This window comes from Arachis hypogaea, chromosome 19, assembly GCF_003086295.3.
Source record: "Arachis hypogaea cultivar Tifrunner chromosome 19, arahy.Tifrunner.gnm2.J5K5, whole genome shotgun sequence".
Taxonomy (NCBI): Eukaryota; Viridiplantae; Streptophyta; class Magnoliopsida; order Fabales; family Fabaceae; genus Arachis; species Arachis hypogaea.
Window position 1 is genome coordinate 155,434,389 of NC_092054.1, and position 17,703 is coordinate 155,452,091.

General features: G+C 34.3%; 1 protein-coding gene across 26 annotated transcripts; it reads left to right on the forward strand.

Annotated features, from left to right (window-relative positions):
- Window positions 1–8,581: 8,581 nt before the first annotated feature.
- LOC112775918 (uncharacterized) lies at window positions 8,582–14,036 on the forward strand. 26 transcript variants are annotated; one of them, XM_072228709.1, is made up of 16 exons: window positions 8,582–9,183; window positions 9,706–9,853; window positions 10,000–10,226; window positions 10,419–10,506; window positions 10,686–10,741; window positions 10,849–10,938; window positions 11,041–11,163; window positions 11,849–11,925; window positions 12,012–12,065; window positions 12,146–12,226; window positions 12,328–12,408; window positions 12,935–13,002; window positions 13,086–13,185; window positions 13,276–13,317; window positions 13,483–13,545; window positions 13,823–14,036. In XM_072228709.1, the coding sequence occupies exons 7-16, from the start codon at window positions 11,148–11,150 to the stop codon at window positions 13,895–13,897; spliced, it is 657 nt and encodes a 218-aa protein (XP_072084810.1). In that variant the 5' UTR covers window positions 8,582–9,183; window positions 9,706–9,853; window positions 10,000–10,226; window positions 10,419–10,506; window positions 10,686–10,741; window positions 10,849–10,938; window positions 11,041–11,147; the 3' UTR covers window positions 13,898–14,036. The 26 variants fall into 26 exon arrangements, 21 of the variants coding, with proteins under 21 accessions (XP_072084810.1, XP_072084815.1, XP_072084817.1 ...); XM_072228714.1 differs by having other exon boundaries at window positions 12,182–12,226; XR_011878007.1 differs by having other exon boundaries at window positions 8,727–9,183; window positions 9,702–9,853; window positions 10,686–10,724; window positions 12,146–12,198.
- Window positions 14,037–17,703: the final 3,667 nt, after the last annotated feature.

The following is a 17,703-nucleotide window of genomic DNA, read 5'->3' on the forward strand; positions in this document are numbered from 1 at the left end:
TTGTGCAGCTATCAAAAGATCCGACGATGAGCTTCCAATTTTCAGCACATGGTTAGTGAAGGTTCTCTTGCTGGATCTGGGTACTCCTTGCCTTATCTACTGTTGTAGGATTGGTCTTGTATGTTGTGCATCATAACCAAAATGAAGAAGAGGACAAATATCTTTCTGAAAAAATATTATTATGCATATTCTCTGTTTGATAATTTGTTTGTTATGTTTTGTTGATGAGTTTTTTAAATTTTTAGAGTTTGATTATGACTAGGTTTGTGGTTGGTGCTTACTTTCATTGTTAACTTGGTGGGTATTGTGTTATTGTTTCTTCATTTTGCATTCTAACTTCTGATAATTGAATTCATGATATTTTGGTTCCCTGGGTGAATCTGTTCCTGAGTTGCAGATGTGAAATGAAAGTTTAAATTTTGGCATATTAAATTTAGGAATATGTTAGGATCCAATATTTTTACCGAAAAAAAAAAAAACTCAGAGAATTGGCTTCTTGTGAATCTGTTCCTGTGTTGCAGATTGTGTATTATCAAGTTTAGTTGTGCTTGCTACCTATGCTGTTGTGTATTATCAAGGTATTCGTTTATCTAATCTAATATAATTGATTCAATATAATTGAGTTTGTTGAGTGCTATCAATGTTGTCATTTACTTTGTTGCTGTTAAGTGGTACGTTTACAAAGAGAAAAGGTTTGCTGAGGTTGGTATCGAATTGGAAGAACAAGCAAACTTTGGTAACTTCCATTAATTAATTAATAGGAATTAATATATATCACAACGTAACTTTCTCTCTAAATTCAATTGTCTTCTTTTTTCTTTTTCTCTTTTTTTCCCCCCAATAACCGCCGGTGCTTGTATTATTATGCTAAAATCAAGAATATCTTCAAGTTAAATTTAAGTGCCAGTGTTATTGTTTGCCATGTATGTAAGCTTGTAACCATAGTTTCTATGTGTATATATAAAGCATGTGGGATAGAGAAAATAGAAAGAAAGAAGAGGTTAGCTTTTATTGGGTTTCTTTCCTGCTGGTATTGTAGTTTGGGATAATATTTGATTTCCCTGATGTGGGCATTGAAGTTTAACATTTGATTTGTGACTGTGTTTTGAGTTTAGAGTCAGTTAACCTTCTCTAATTTGGTTGCATTTATTTTGTTTTGTGTCATGTGACAGAGCCTTGAGCAAATTGGTAACAGAGCAGAACGCCTTAGGATTAAATCAAATATTTGGTAACAGAGCAGAACGCCTTAGGATTAAATCAGATATATATTTATATTCAAGTCCTGATATTGAGGTGAAAATCTGGATTTCTTAGTTTTGCTGCTAGCATTCTTCTTGCTATATTATTTTCTGTTTTATACATGGATTTTTATTGAAGTTATTGTCCGGGTCCTATTAAGCGATTATTTCATGTAATAAAACTCTTGATCCTATCAACACTGTTAGTAGTTTTTCTTCAACTCTATTAACACTTTTCTTTTTCTATCATTTGCCAATGTCTTTGAATTTAATATTTTGTTTTGATTTATGTATTCTTCAGTGGTCAGAGCAAAAGGTTAAGTTGAATGATGTTGAGCACAAGTTAAAAGATCAAGGACGTCAACTAAAGGTTCAACAGAAAAGAGTTGGTTCTACTAAAAAGACAATTCATCTTTGTATAAAAAGTTGAATCTCTCACTTCCTTCAACCTTGTCTGATCCTGCAGAAGATGAGCTTGGGACAGGCTCTAGTGATGATAAGGATGATAACATAAGTGATTGATGTCAGGAGTATATGTTTTTTCTGATTTAGATTAAGAAATTTTTGGGTGAATTAGTTAGTACATTTTATTTTATTCATGATATTTGACCTTTTTAAAGGCTTTCTTTGTTTTAGTTTAAGTATTTTTTCTTATTTTAGTTTGATTATATTTATGGACAAAAGTATTTTAATAATAAATACTTTTTTAACTCTTTTATGGTAATTACTTTTTTCATGATTTTATTGTGTTTATAATTTCGATGATGTAATATGAAAAAATGATTATGATGGTCTTAATATAGAAAGCAGATCGAATACAATTTATTTTCTAAAATATTTATATATTAAATGGAAATTTGTAGAAAATTTGTGAAAATAATTTTTTATTTTGTATGAAATTTGTTTCAAATACGTAAATTCTTTTAAATTAAATTTGTCTGAAATTTAATTGAAAAGAAAGATTTGATTTGTCTAAAATTTGTTCGAAAAAAATTTGTTATATTTGACTAAATTCGTTAGAAATTTGTCTAAAATAAATTATATTTTTTGTTTGAAATTTGTCTGAAATACATTGTCTTTATGTTGGCTAATCCGTCTAAAATTCGTCTAAAATACATCATAATAGTTAGAAATCTAGCAGATAAATGCCTATTCGAAATCTGTCACAAAATCGTCTGAAAAAAATTTCGGACGAAATTTCAGACAAAATGTAAATTAGCAACAAGGCTTTTTGGGACAAAAAAATTTCGTCCCAATTTTGTTTGAAAAAAAAAATTTGTCTGTAATTTGTTCGAAATTTATTTGAATTTCGTCTCAAAATTCGTCCGAAAAAACCCTATTTCTAGTAGTGAAGCTAGCCACAGTCCTCTCCCTTACACACAGCCCTCATCCTTACATTGTCATTCTTCTTAAACCAGAGCTGCCTTCCCTCCTGGATATAGTACTCATGAACAGCCTCCTTAAATTCTATCTTTGAATTAAATTTCATTCCAACCTCTAGTTTAAGCTCACCAAACCTTTCTCCTTCCCTAAACATAGAAAACACCTCATTTGAATTAACCTCCTCCAACTCATCCTTAGGGTTCGGAGGAGTCTTCATTTCTTTAGAGTGCCAAGACTCTCCACCCTCAGATTCATCATAAGCTCCATCTTGAACATCATAAAATGGTGCTATTTCTCCAACCTTAGAAATCGGTCCAAAAAACAATTCATCATCTTCAGACCCTGAGTCTGCACACACAATACCATTATCCTTAAGCATAATATCTCTCTTTTCTTCAACTTTCTTATCTATTGTAGTCCTCTTTTTAACATCACTCTTCTTCCTCACTAGACAAACTCACAAACACAGTTTGGGACTCCTTTCCCTTAACAGATACTCTTCCAAAAGTTTTAGTTGCAGCTGATCTTGTTAAAAGCCTCCTTGCATGTAATGCTGTATTTTTTATTTTTTGAGGGTCTTTCTTTAATAGATCAAACTTTTTTGATTTCTTTAAATTTAAATTTGGACCTAGTTAGAGGTTTTGAAGTGGGTTGGGCCATTGATTTTGGTGGTGGGTTGGGCTTGGTGCTAGGAACAGCAGTGAATTGGGCCATTATTTTGGATGGTGGGTTGGGCTTAGTACTAGGAGCACCTGTGGGTTGTGCTATTGTTTTTGGTGGTGGAGAGAGCTTAGTAGTAGAAGCAGTAGTAGGTGCTGCCATTCTTTTTTGTAGTGATTTGGAATTACTAATAGAAGTTGTCATAGGTTGAGTCTTATGTTTTGGTCCTGAAATAAATTTACCAGCAGGCTTAGTTGTGGGAATTATTGTTGGAGTAGGAATGGTGGTGTGATTGGTTCTGAAATTGGAATTGATGGTGATGTGGTGAAAATTGTTTTGGGGCGGTGTGAGTTAGCTCTGAAATTGGAGTTGATGGTGATGTGGTAGAAATTGTTTTGTTTGTGACATTAACGGTGGGGTATAGATGGGGAATAAGGTCTTGTAGTATTATTAACTCCTTGCCTTTGGATGATGCTGGTTCTGCCTCCTCATTAAACACAGGTTCAGAGACTCCATGTGCTGAGCAAGGTAACACATCTCTATGAGCACTTTGTCATGTGTCACAGCTCTAAGACCAATTTGCAATGGCCTATTAGGCACCAGCCACCAACAGTGAGTCATATTGTCATACCAAATGTTCTTGTAGTAGTCTCGGACAAAAAATACATCCAGTGTGTCTATGTCAATTCTCGGCAATTCAGAAATTTGTCCACCATTGTAATTCACATTTACATCACGCTCTGTGATAAATGACCCTCCGTGGTGAAATATGATGGTAATCAAAGGATCATCCATCTGCAATTTAAAAACAAAATTTCATGATCAAACTCATCATCTTCAACCACATTAACAACTTGGAAACTTCACAACTAAAACATAAAATCCTGTTTTCAACTGTAAATGCAGTAAACCCTAACAGATAAGAAACAAGTTTCTACCATGACAAACAACCATTATCCAATCAACAATTTTATTAGCCTAACCGCTCAGAAAGCTAGTTGTGATTAAACCCTACTAGCAAACATTGCGAAACACAAACATGCATACCCACACATTACACTCCAAAAAAATTGTTTCTAACTACTAAAGATATTAAACTAACAACAATAACAAAAAACAGAGCACTCCTATTATCACATAATTTTTTTCTTTTTTTCCTTACCTCTTTCAAAGAAACCAGCCTTTAGTATAGTCTTCGTCTGATGCAGATGACGAAACCGATCCTCCAGAACAGTCGTGTTCCAACGAAATTGCTGCAGTTACAGCAATCACACCATCGCCATTGATGAGTATAGGGGAGAAGGAAAGACTCTGTTTGTGTTGTGTTTTGAGAGGGGGAGACAATACGTTACGTTAACGTTTGAGGGAAAATTCTTCAAAAGCAATTTTGGAGTGAAACAACGTCATTTTAAGGCATTTACATGCCACCAGCAAAACTACGTCATTTTAGCGTCGCCAGCGTGTCATCTTGTTGTCCAGATCAGCTTTTCGGTAACGCCAGATTGAGAAAATGTGCCGAAAGGATGAGACTGAGTCTCGGAATACAATTTCAGGATCAAGTATGGGTAATTATTAAATTTAGGGACTACTATAAAGTACGAGTGTAACTTTAGAGACCACTCTGAGACTTAACTCGTGTAGATGTTATTGTTGATGGGTTTAAAGTGAACAAGAACAATGTTTTAACTACTTAAATACAGAGAGCTATTTTTTAATTAGTTAATATTATTTAGTTTTTGTGTTGTTAAATTAACTTTCTAATCTTGTTTTTATGGAGAACTTTCGATTTAAATTTTAAAATTTAAAATAAAAAATAATTTTAAACAAATCAACTAATATTCACTTAAAATTAATTAATTTCCCGATTTAACTCTATTTGGTTTAGTATAATCTACTAAAGATGATTAGGTTTTCTCAAAACTCTACAAAACTACTCATGAACAAGCTAAGGTTGACTAATCCAACCTCTAATTAAAACTGCGTGTGCAAGTTATTCTCTGTCGTTCAATACTTCAATCGTCCAACATTTATGGAAGCCAATTGCTACCCAAAAATTAGCTGCCATATCCTAATGCTTTCTAAAGGCATTATTCATCTGCTACTATCTTTTTTTTTTTTTTTTTTTAAGTTTCATTATTTTCTAAAGTATAGTTCCCAATCTGGTGATACACATTAGGGAGTGGATCTGCCTGCTCTACTCTGCATATATATGATCATCAGATCCGCCATCCCAAATAAATATGGGTAGGTAGGATCACTTCTACTGTTAATTTCATGACTTGTTTGATCAAGAAAACTATGAGTTGTATGTAGCACGAGGTAATTAAATATATTCTTCCGCTTCTTTGTTATCATGTTAATTTGTATGTATATCATAGTGTGCGTGGCCCAGTTTCATCACTCATTAGTAGCCTCCAAATTTTGTATTGCATTTCTTCATTATATTGAGAGACCTATTAGCTTCCATCATTACGGCTTTCCATCTTTATCAATTTAATTTCCTTAATTAGAAGTTAGAAATTGCAACCTTAGCTACTAAACTAGGCTCCTATGTCCTCTTATTATTAGAAGTAAGTAGGTTGTGATCGTAATTATTAAGAAGAGTGAAGTAATCAACTTTGGTAAGATATTGATCCAATGCAAGATGTACTTTCCTTCATGGAAATTTAAGCTTGATTTCACCAACTTATATGTCTCCATTATGAATGATCAACAATAATGTAGATAATATTAAAATAATATATTATTTTACGTGGGATGGTAAAACAAGTTTGTGTTTAATTAATTTTTGGGTAGAAAATTACTCTTAGGTGAATCATTATGGATGCCTCAAAATCAAAGCTAGAATTTGAAAATATATCTGATTCATGAATAAGGAAAATGACCGCAACCAATCGTTTATCGTTTAGGTAGAGCATATGACAGTAATAATATGAAATGAAAGTGATAATGGACAATAAATTAAAGGTTTAATTACTTGTTTATCCTATAGTTTTACTATTTGTAATTAGATTTTTATATTTTTAAATTGAGTTTTTATATTACTCTTAATTTTGTAATTAGATTTTTTTTATATTAAAAATATTAAAAAAATTAATAAAATATTTTTAATAAAAAATTTAATTAAATTTTTAATTGTGAATACTTTTATTTTATTAAAAAATATTCAATTAAATCAAGCATTTTTTAAATTAAAAAGAACCAAATAAATTATAAAATTAAAAATAATATAAAAATTTAATTAAAAAATATATAAATACTTAATTATAAATTTAGTGAAACTATAAGAACTAACGGAATAATTAAATTTAAATTAAATCATCAAACTTGCATAGTACAAATAAATTAAATTAACATATGTTAATCAAAATCAATCACTAAAAAATTAATCTTTAATATAGAATACACATTAAAAATATAAAATAAATATATATTAAAAATAAATTAAAAATATATTTATATATAAATATACATTGATTGATTTTTGATCACATAGTATTTTTTATTATTTTAATATACACTTTTCATATTGACATAAGATTTTGGGTGTCCTTTATGACTATTTATCTTATATACTATATTCTGAAAAAGAAACAGAAGATCATTCCATCATTAATAGGAGCGAGTTATACCTCTACCAGTGTCACCAACTCCACAACAAGTATTATGAGGTCATAACTCATAACTCATAAGGGAACATGGTTAAAGCCAATGTTTGACTGTACATAATAAATTAATAATAAGTAGCTGCGCAGTGTACCGACTACCGACCCAACGTGCTGGGAGCTGTAGGGTTTGCTATATGCAGGAATTAATGGAAATATAAAAGTAACTTATCAAATCATGATTCAGAATGGTTTTTTACAACTCGAAAGGAAATGACACGTACATATATGTATATATATATACTCTCTCTCTCTCTCTCTGATCATTCATGTGATTTTAATATGCATGTGGGTATAGCAGCAGATCATTTAATTTTATGGCGAATTTCTGGGTGCAACGCCAGTTGGCTTTTCTTGTGCATGTTGGATTTGGTTGTTGAATATTGAAATTAAATTCAATTCAATATGGTTTACTTCAATTAGGGTTTACTATTTATATATGTTTAGATTAGATACACTTTTTTTTTTAAATTTTAGTTTGTCAGCATTGTAATGTAAGAGCATATATATAGTGATGGTGTGGACAACATTATGGTATGTCTGATCTACTGAGCAATCAATCATGCATATATACACAATGCAACTTTTCTCTCAGGCATTGGCTGTGGTGGCTACTAAACCCTTTAACACACTTCGCAGTTATTAATAACAAGCATGGCAGACCGTGTCCTCAAGTCATTTTCAGCCAATCAAAATTATATATATTATTCTTAAAGAGCCCAGTAAGGTGCTCCATCTTTAATATGATGAATAAATGACCATTTGTACCCATGAGAGATGAAAACGCTGACATTTGTATCCATGAAAGCTCGAAACTAATCTTGTACTCATGATAGATGCTGTCCGTGTGACAAAAGTGCCCTGACTTGGATCTGAGCTTGGTTCGTGGGTTTCCGAACCTACGTGGCACTCCCAACCTCCTCCTCCCCCCAAATCTGAGCCAACCATTCATCATCTTCATCTTCTTCACCATCACCATCACCATAACCTCCATAACCTCCATCACCATCACCTAAGCACCGCCACAGCCACCTCCCTTCACCACAACCTCCGGCGACAACCCACACCGCCGCGCACCTTTCTCTTCTTCTTCCCCTCTTCTCACTCCTCCTCTCCACCAAACAGCCGCGACACCCAACCTTCTCCGCAGCGTCTGTCCGAACCCTACCTCCCCCAAAGCTCCCAGCAGCATCAGACAAGCCAAAATTTTCAAACAGCAGCATGAATCAAAACAGCAAAATTTTCAAACACCAGCATGAATCAAAACAAACCTAAATCCACTAATATGCATTTTTAACTAACCAAATTAAGCAAAATGAACTAAAAGCAATACAATGAAAGAAACGGAACTCAGGGGAAAACGCAGGGGATGGAAGACACAGGGGAAAACGGAGGGGATGGAAGACACATGGGCTGCACCCTGTTCTGGTCGTTCCATGGGAGAACGGGAAACGGGGCTGGAATCGCGACGGTGCTAGGCTGGTTTGCGATGGTGAGACCGGATGACAGAGAAGGAAGAAGAAAGGGGAAAAGGAACTCATCATCGGTGTTGCTGTGGCTCGTCGACGGCGCGGCGGTTCGGCCAGTGAGAGAGAGGGACACTACAAAAAAAAGATTTAAAATGGCATTAATAAAATGGAGGTTTTATAAATCTGCCATAATATTCGGATACTATGGCATAATCTGTTATTGCTGTAATGAGTTTGTGCAAAATGGCGGTTTTTGCATGATTATGGCGGTTTAAAACCGCCCTTCTCTGGGGCCATGATTTAAAAATACCCACACACTATCTGATTCCAACCCTAATTGAAGAACTAACGCGCTGCCGCATACACTGTTTCTGTAAGGTAACGACGCCTACCACTGGGATCTACTCCGGCGCGATCTGCTCCAGCGACAACTTTCTCCACTAAGGATCTCCTCAGCGGCGTTCTCCTCCGACTAGAATCTCCTCGCCGTTCACCGCCATCGTTCATCTCCTCGCTGCTGCCTTCAATGAGCTTCTACGATCTTGTTCTGGCTTCGATCTAAAGGTTAGCCATCGCTGCTCATCTCCCTTGCTGCTTCATTTATCACCTCGCCGCCGCAAGCAACATTGTTGCTACTTTAGCGAGCTTCGACAAATCTCTTCACTTTTGTGATTACGTCCTTGCTCTCACCGTCGAGAACTTCCTCGAGCGCCACCTCCAGACTCTCGTCTTCAATCCCAGCATGGCAAAGTCAATCCACCACGCCAGGTCCTGATCCGCCAGCGCCACATTATGTCTTCCTTTCTTCTGTTCACTTTTTTTCTGAATTTTAGGGTTTTTAAATTCCTAATTTAATATCAATTGTTGTTTGCTTTTGCTTACTGTCAAATTAAGAATCTAATTTCCTTGATTTCTAGGATTTTGATAAAATTTTCTAATGTCAGATTAACCTCTCTGTATAATTGCTCTTAGATATATAATATCAGTCTTACTGAAGGCATAGGATCATCACAATTCCGGTTAGATCTTCTATAATTGCTCTTAGATTTTTTCACTCAAAAATCTAACCAGAATGCCTTATTAGCTTAAGAATATTTTGAAAATATTAAATTTTGTGATTATAGAAGATCTGTTCAATATAAAATTAGGCGGATAATTGCTTCTGAGCATTTTTGTTTGCTGAAGTAGGAGATCTTATGTTATGTTTTGATCTTTGATTTAGTAATTGAAAGTTGAAACACTTGCCTGATTTGCTACACTATCTAACACTTTGTGATTGATATTAGATAGATGAGAGATAGGCTTATACTAGAGAAGGTGAATGCAGCAATCAATGACATGGCATCCTATGCTGAAGCAAATGCTTACATTAGAGAAGTTGAAGCTTTCTGATGCATTTATGGAACTCTTATCGCAACAACATTTTCAATGGAGAGAAGTATGAATTTTCTTTTATAATTTTATTCTATTTAAGTAGTTCTATTTAATGTCTTATTTTGCATCATTCTTTTATTAGTATAATTTGATATTTATGCTGATGCTGTTTACTATATTTTTGTATATCTTAATTCACAAACTGAGGAGGTGATGAATCTGAAAGTGATTAGTGTTGCATTTGAGAAGGGGAGAGTGATGTGAATGACAACCCTAATCTCTTGTCGCCGTTCATCTTCCACCTCTCTCATACATCTCTTTGCTACCGCTTGTTGCACCTCATCTCCTCGCCAGCTTCGCCGCTGCAAACAATGTCACTGTTGCTGCCTTGAACGAGTTCTGCAATTTGGTTGCGCCTTCTCTGTCACTTCCAATAGGTATCTATTTCATCTTCTTCTTTTGATTTTTCTTCTCACTACATACTTTTAGATCTAGTTTATGATCTAGTAGGAAAAAATAGTGTGTGTTTTACTTAGATATGGGGCAGTGGTGTTGTCATTCAGTTTATTTTATGCTGCACTGATTTGAGATTGAACCAGATACGTGAATGTCTACTCTATTATTTGTAGGGATGCAAATACTGTATTTGATGCTGTAGAGTTTGTACTCCAAAATTTCACAGAAATGAACAAACTTTGGGTGCGGATGCAACATCAGGTTGGTTAAATTGCCTGCAGAGTGTTTCTGCTCTCATGTTTGGACATGCATGTCGTCACAATAGTTGCATGTCATGAGGGCATGATTTCTGGTCACGCAGGTTTAGTAATGCATGTGAATCATTCATACTCTTAGCTGACCCTGAGTTGAGGCTTGCTGTCGGGCTTTCTGGTCTGCAGGGGCCTGTCCAGGAGAAGGAGAAACGGGAGAAAGAAAGAGTGAGCTGCGCGATCTTGTAATATCTGAAGCCTGTGTAACTGGTTTACTTGGCTGCAATGGGATTGTTTACATGATCAAATGCTTATAGAAGGTTTTGCTTGCTTCTTTATCCTTATTTGTTAGGTTGGGAAGAATCTCCATGTTCTCAGTCAGATAGAGGGTGTTGATCTTGATATGTACAAAGATATTGTGCTTCCCAGAGTATTAGAGCAGGTCTTATTTGTTGCTTTGTTATTTCTATTTTGTTTGTCAAAGACATTATTCACTTTTTAGCTGAATCTTTCTTTTTCCCTTGTGCTTGATTATCTTTGACAGGTTGTAAATTGCAAAGATGAGTTGGCCCAGTTTTACTTGATGGATTGCATAATTCAAGTCTTCCCTGATGAGTATCACTTGCAAACTCTTGATGTATTGTTGGGTTCATGCCCTCTGCTTCAGGTTAGTGAACTTGGTTAAACACAAGGTTTTGTTCAGTAAATAGAGTTGCAAAGAAGCTCCAAAAAAGTATCAGCAAGATGATTACCAATAGAAAGATTTGACAAAACAGCTACAAAATAACATGTGGACCCTCAATTTTTTAAAAACTACTGCAGATGTTTCTGTAAGTCGATGTTGTTCAACTTGTAACTTGAGGAGTAGCTCATTTGGCATCTCCAAAATTTTACTTAATAATGTGATATGCAACAAATGGAAGCCAACCTAGTGATATTCTTAATGCATTTATTTGCAAATTATCTTACAGCCAATAAAGTATTTTGCATCATATTCTATTTTCAGGATTTTGTTTTGCAGGTCTACAGAACTCAAAAATACCAGTTAACTTGTTTTAGTAAATTAGCATCTGCCTTTTCTGAGTGCTAGTTGTTACCTTTTATCTTGAGCACTAACCCCTTTAGAGAACCATCGTACATTACCTGTATATTTTTGTAAAATCTGCACTCATTAAGGATCTGTATTCTGAAATTGACAGGCTGAAGCAAGGTTGTTGACTGTTTTAGATTAACATTATTTCTATTTTTATGTCACTTCCTCCCTCTTTCAAGAGATCAAATAGCATGTTGATCAACTATTCTTCATTAGTGTTTAATATGAAAACAATGTATCTTTTATTTATCCTTTGCAGAGGTATATGCTGCAAGAGAGAAGAACAGAATCTATATACCACGTGATCGTTATCTTAGTGAAGAAGCAGAGAAGAAGGTTATTTTACTTGTGTTCTTAATATAAATTGAAATTAGTCACACTTATGAGAAATTTGATAGTTTTTAATCTATTTGTCTCAATAGGCCATGGCTGAAAAGATAGAACGCATGGAACTAGAGGCAGACTCTAAAGATAAGGTATATGTTGTCCTATATTTTTGCAATATAGTCATTAAAATTTCTTGGTTTTTGAAACATGCCTTATAACTTGCAAGCAGCAACTGATGGAGCTTTATCAACTTTACAATTGTCAGCAACTTTTGACTACACAGTTAAGTGATAAACTTGAAAAAACTGAGGTAAAATTCAGGAGACACGATCTCAAATTATTCTTTGATACTCTGTTTTGAATCTTATCTTGGTTAAGATTCAAACTTACTTTTGGTATCTGTAATCTCAGAAAAATCTGGAAGAAACTGAACGGTCATTAGTTGATCTTGAGGAAAGACAAAAACAAGCAAATGCAACAATAAAGGAAAAGGTTTTTTAGGATTTTTTACCTCTCGAGTTTTACTATAAGGGGATCGGAAAAATTGATTAATAAATTCATAATAATTATCACTTATTAATTATATTATATACATAGATAACAATGGTGTAGTATCATTTGTTGCAATTCATCAGAACTGTATGCCTCTGAACAATAGATATTTTAGCTTATTTTTGTCTTCTCATTTGACTTTCAGCACAAATTTAGGTATATGAACAATAAAAATGTTAAAAAAAAATCTATAGTATAATTCGTGGTAATAATCTATAAATATTATATACTAACTTCCTCTATATAAAAATAAAAAAGAAAAGAAGGGGGCTGTTTATGTTGCAAGCAAAGGCTATTTGGTAGTAATAATGTCTATTTTCATAAAAAGAAAAACAAAACAAAAATACTTGATCAGATGTCTCTATCTTTATAAGAAGGTGAATGATTCAGATCATGCCTTGCTTAGAAAGTGTGTTAGAGCGCGCAATTGAGTTATAAAAGCATTTTTGTGGCATTATGAATGTAGGAATTAAGCAGTCAACAAGAATACTTGAAGCTGAAGGCACGTTATGAAGCCCTACAAAGGTCCCAGAGGTATATATACATATATTTATATTGAATTGAATTGATGCTCTGTATGTTGATGGAATCCTTTAACATGGTGTATATGTTATTAGAAACCTGATGGGAGAAGATCTTGGCCTTCTAAGCAGCAAAGAGCTAGAGTCACTGGAAAGGCAGCTAGATTCGTCGTTGAAGCTAATCAGATCCACAAGGGTATATAATCTCACTCATGCGTTTCACTGTATGTTCAATGAAGAAAGTCATTACTCATTATTAATATTGCAATTGTGGTTTCCTGTACAGACCCAATTCATGCTGGATCAGCTATCGAAACTTCAACGTAAGGTATTATGTGATCCATTTTGCTTGCATGGTGTGTTTAATTGGCTGTTCGGTGTACAAGACTAGATGAGTAGGCATAATATTATTTTTTTTCAATGAATAATATATGTCATTGTCATGTCACACGTGTGTTGTTAACTATTGACTTGATTTTGTTTCATCTTCTAGACGTTTTCTCAACTTCAGGAAGAGAAAAGCTCCCTGCTCCAGGAAAAAATATATTTAACAAAGGTATCAACATGATTTATCTTTTTCCTCCATTAAAAAAAGTGATCTTTCTGTTTCCGGGCAACTGGCTTGTGTGCTAAGTGCTTTTTTTTCTATTCTAATATAACTCCCTAAGTGCTAAGTGCTAAGAATATATATATATATATTTTAATGAATAAATTTTTTAATATCTAGTCCCTCTTGTGAGACTGTTGGTTTAGTTTTTAATTCTTCAAAATGCTGGTAGTTTGCTATTTATTTGAGCAACTATTTATTTTTAACGTTCAATTTTCTTTTGTAGGTAATATTTATTTACAAGGACATGAACAATGAAAATGTTGAAATGATTTGTAGCAAATTTGTTGAGCATCTCTAGAAAAATTCCCAATGTAATAGAACTAACAATATTTCTTAGTTTGATACTTTGTATAGGAGTTATTATTTTTTATTTGTAATACTAAAAAATCATATATTATGTTTAATACTGAGTTATATAATATTTTGTCTATGGATTATGATTTTGTTATTGTGGAATTTTAATAAAAAAATTATTTATTTAGCAAGATAAAAATAATAGTAAAAACTGCATTTTTAAAAGATAAAAAAATATCATTTTTATCCGGTAAAAACGGCAGTTAAAAAATGCCATTTTAAACGAAAAGGATGCCATTAAACCCTGGTAAAAACGGCGTTTAGAAATGCCATTTTAAACGAAAAGGATGCCATTAAATACAGGCAAAAATGGCGGTTATAAACGTCATTTTTAACGAGAAGGATGCCATTAAACCCAGGTAAAAACGGCGGTTACAAACCGCCATTTTAAACGAGGAGGATGCCATTAAACCCAGGTAAAAACGGCGGTTACAAACCGCCATTTTAAACAACAACAAAACCGCCGTTTTATTTGGTTAAAATGGCGGTTAAAAACCACCATTTTAACCGCCAAAAAACCGCCGTATTATCCATTGGTTATTACGGCGGTTTTTAGAAAACCGCCGTAATAACCAGAATGGCGCCCAGAATTCTAGCGTTTCTTGGAGGCGCCATTTTCGGCAATAATGGCGGTTGTAACCGCCGTAATTACCTTAAAAAACCGCCATTTTAACCCCTTTTTTTTGTAGTGGGAGGAGAAGGTGGCCGGTTCGTTGGTGTGGCTGAGGAAGACAGAGAACACGCAAAGGGAAGAAAAGGGAAGAGGGTTGCAGTGGCTCGTAAAGGCTGACGGTGATGGTTGGCGGAGCTAGGGTTCGGATAGGGGAGTGGTGACAGGTTGGAAGAGAAGGTTGGGTGTCGCGGCTGTTTGGTGGCAGACGAGAGGAGACCCAGGAATGGAGAAGATGGCCGCTGCTGCTCTGGGCTTTGGTGGAGAGAAGGAGCTAGCGCTGTGGTTTCTGGGCTCAGTGGAGGTGAGAAGAGGGGAAGAAGAAGAGAAAGGGGCGCAGCGGTGTGGGTTGTCACCGGAGGTTGTGGTGAAAGGAGGTGGCTGTGGCGGTGCTGAGGTGATGGTGATAGGAGGTTATGGAGGTTATGGTGATGGTGATGGTGAAGAAGATGAAGATGATGAATGGTTGGCTCAGATTTGGGGGGAGGGGGAGGTTGGGAGTGCTACGTAGGTTCGGAAACCCACGAACCAAGCTCAGATCCAAGCCAGGGCACTTTTGTCACACGGACAACTTCTATCATGGGTACAAGATTAGTTTCGAGTTTTCATGGATACAAATGTCAGCATTTTCATCTCTCATTGGTACAAATGATCATTTATTCTTAATATGATGATCATTGTTGCCTTACCTTGTTGCATGCTACATTGTTAATTAAATTGATAAATACAATATTGGAGAATATATAATACAGCTAAGCTGACGTGTAATAATGTTAATGAATGAGTACATTTAGTTATACTCTTCAGGAAGCTGCGAATTGAATGTGTATATATTTTCGGAAGGAAAAGTCTAAGGACCAGCACTTTTTTACAGCACTTAACCATAAAAAAAAAAAGTGAGTGATCTTCTATTATTGAATGTAATCTCACACCATTAAAAACATTATTGATAGCCAATTGATGGTTACAAAATACAAAACTTGCTGCTCTCTAGCACTCCTCCGAACGGACTACCAGAAAAAGAAGTTAAAGGTTCATCAGCATTCAGCTACTAAGGTTGTTGAACTTGAAAAGACCTAACCCGCTTAATAGTTACGTCAAAATGCATTATTGTTGCAACTTTGGTCAAAATGATAAGTCGGGAAAAAAATCGAGAGAGAATTATGCTTGACCACCTACTCGTGTGTCGTATGCTTGCAAGTTCAATTAATTTACATCTAGGCCATGCTACTCTCGTATTGTAATTGTTATAAGAGTCCTACCTGGTCTATAGTTTAAAATTAAAGTTGAACAAATTTTTGTAGTGTCTTGACTCTTAAACAACACTTTCATATTAATTAATTTTTAAGGTTTGAGTTAAACTACTCAAACAATAACAACAATAATAATAAAAGTAAGAAGAGAAGACTTATAATATTTTTATTCAAAATTACCATAATCTTAATACTTAAATTATTGAATTATTTAAAACTTGTTTAATATATTTTTAAATGCCTGAATATAATATGTAGTCATGTGCAATCCTCTTAGGCTATGTTTGCTTACGCTATGTTTGTTTAAAGGAAAAATAAAAAGAAAGAAACGAAAAAAAATGGAAAAAAATTTATTATTTTTCATTATTTGGTTGAAAAGAGAAATAAGAAAGGAAGAAAAAGAGATGAAAAAAATTGGTAGGACCTACCAATTTTTTTCTCTCCAATATTGAAAAGAAAATAGAGAGAAAACTAATTCTCTCTCTCTACTTCCAATATTATCCATTTATTTTTTTAATATATTTTATAATATAAAGATAAAATTGTCTTTTTATAACATTTCTTTCCTTCTTATTTTCCTTCTATCCAAACACATCTTAGAAAAATAAAAATCCACTCAATTTTTTTCCGTTCCTTTCTTTTCTTTCTCTCGATTTCTTTTCTTCCAACCAAACATAGCCTTAGAATTTTACTAACGAGCATCTTAATGTTTCTAGTGCATTTAAGCTGTGCTTATCGGGATTGAAATATTGAGATTTAATATTATGTTTCATAAATTTTAATTCATGACACAAAATTAACTTTCAAAAAAATGAAAACACAGGAATACAGAGAATTAAAACTTTTTGGGACAAAAAACTAAAATTTTAATAATATTTTTTTTCTTATCAAATGCTCTTAATAAAATCCAAAGCCGTAAAGAGATTGCAGACTTGCAGATTGACGATGGGTGCAAGAGAAAAGAAGCAGAGAGAAAGAGCATATAAAAATATGAGATTTCTTATTGAAAAAATAAGGAGAATCACAAAAATATATAACTGAAGATATATACAAATTAAATGCTAGCTAAAAGCTAACTCTAGTTAATTGGTAATTATGGTCAGTTAACAGTTTTAACTAAATCTGGTATAAATAGCTAGGCTAATACTATATTAAGTGATATTATATCAGCTAACATTCTCCCTCAAATTAAGAGTGTGAATATCTAACAATCCTAGTTTGGAGAAACATGAATTAAAAGGTCCTAGTGCCATAATCTTAGTGAGAAGGTCGGTTGTTTGGTTGGTTGAAGTTACTAGCAATAGCTTAAGAATACCCTCATGAGCTTTATCTTGAACAATATGGCAATCTGCTTCAATATGTTTTGTGCGCTCATGTAGGACATGATTGGCAGCCATATGTAGAGCTGATTGGCTATCGCTGTAAAAAATAAATGGGTCTTTGTGAGAGACTTCAAGCACCTCCAATAGTCGAAGGAGCCACAGCCCTTCACAGGTGGCGTTCGCCAAAGCACGGTACTCAGCCTCAGAGAACGACCGAGATATTGTCTGTTGCTTGCTGCTTTTCCAAGATACCAAAGTAGTGCCAAGAAAAAAAATAATATCCCAAAGCAGACCGCCTAGTGTCGAGACATGTCGACCGATCAGCATCAGCGAACCCTGTGAGCTTGAAATCGGTGGTGAGAGGGAAGAACAACCCAGTGGCTGGAGCATTCTTCAAGTAAGGGAGTATACACATAACTGCTTTGTGGTGTTCAATAGTTGGAGAATTCAGATATTGGCTTAGTTTACCAACTATAAAGTAATGCCCGGTTTGGTATTGGTAAGG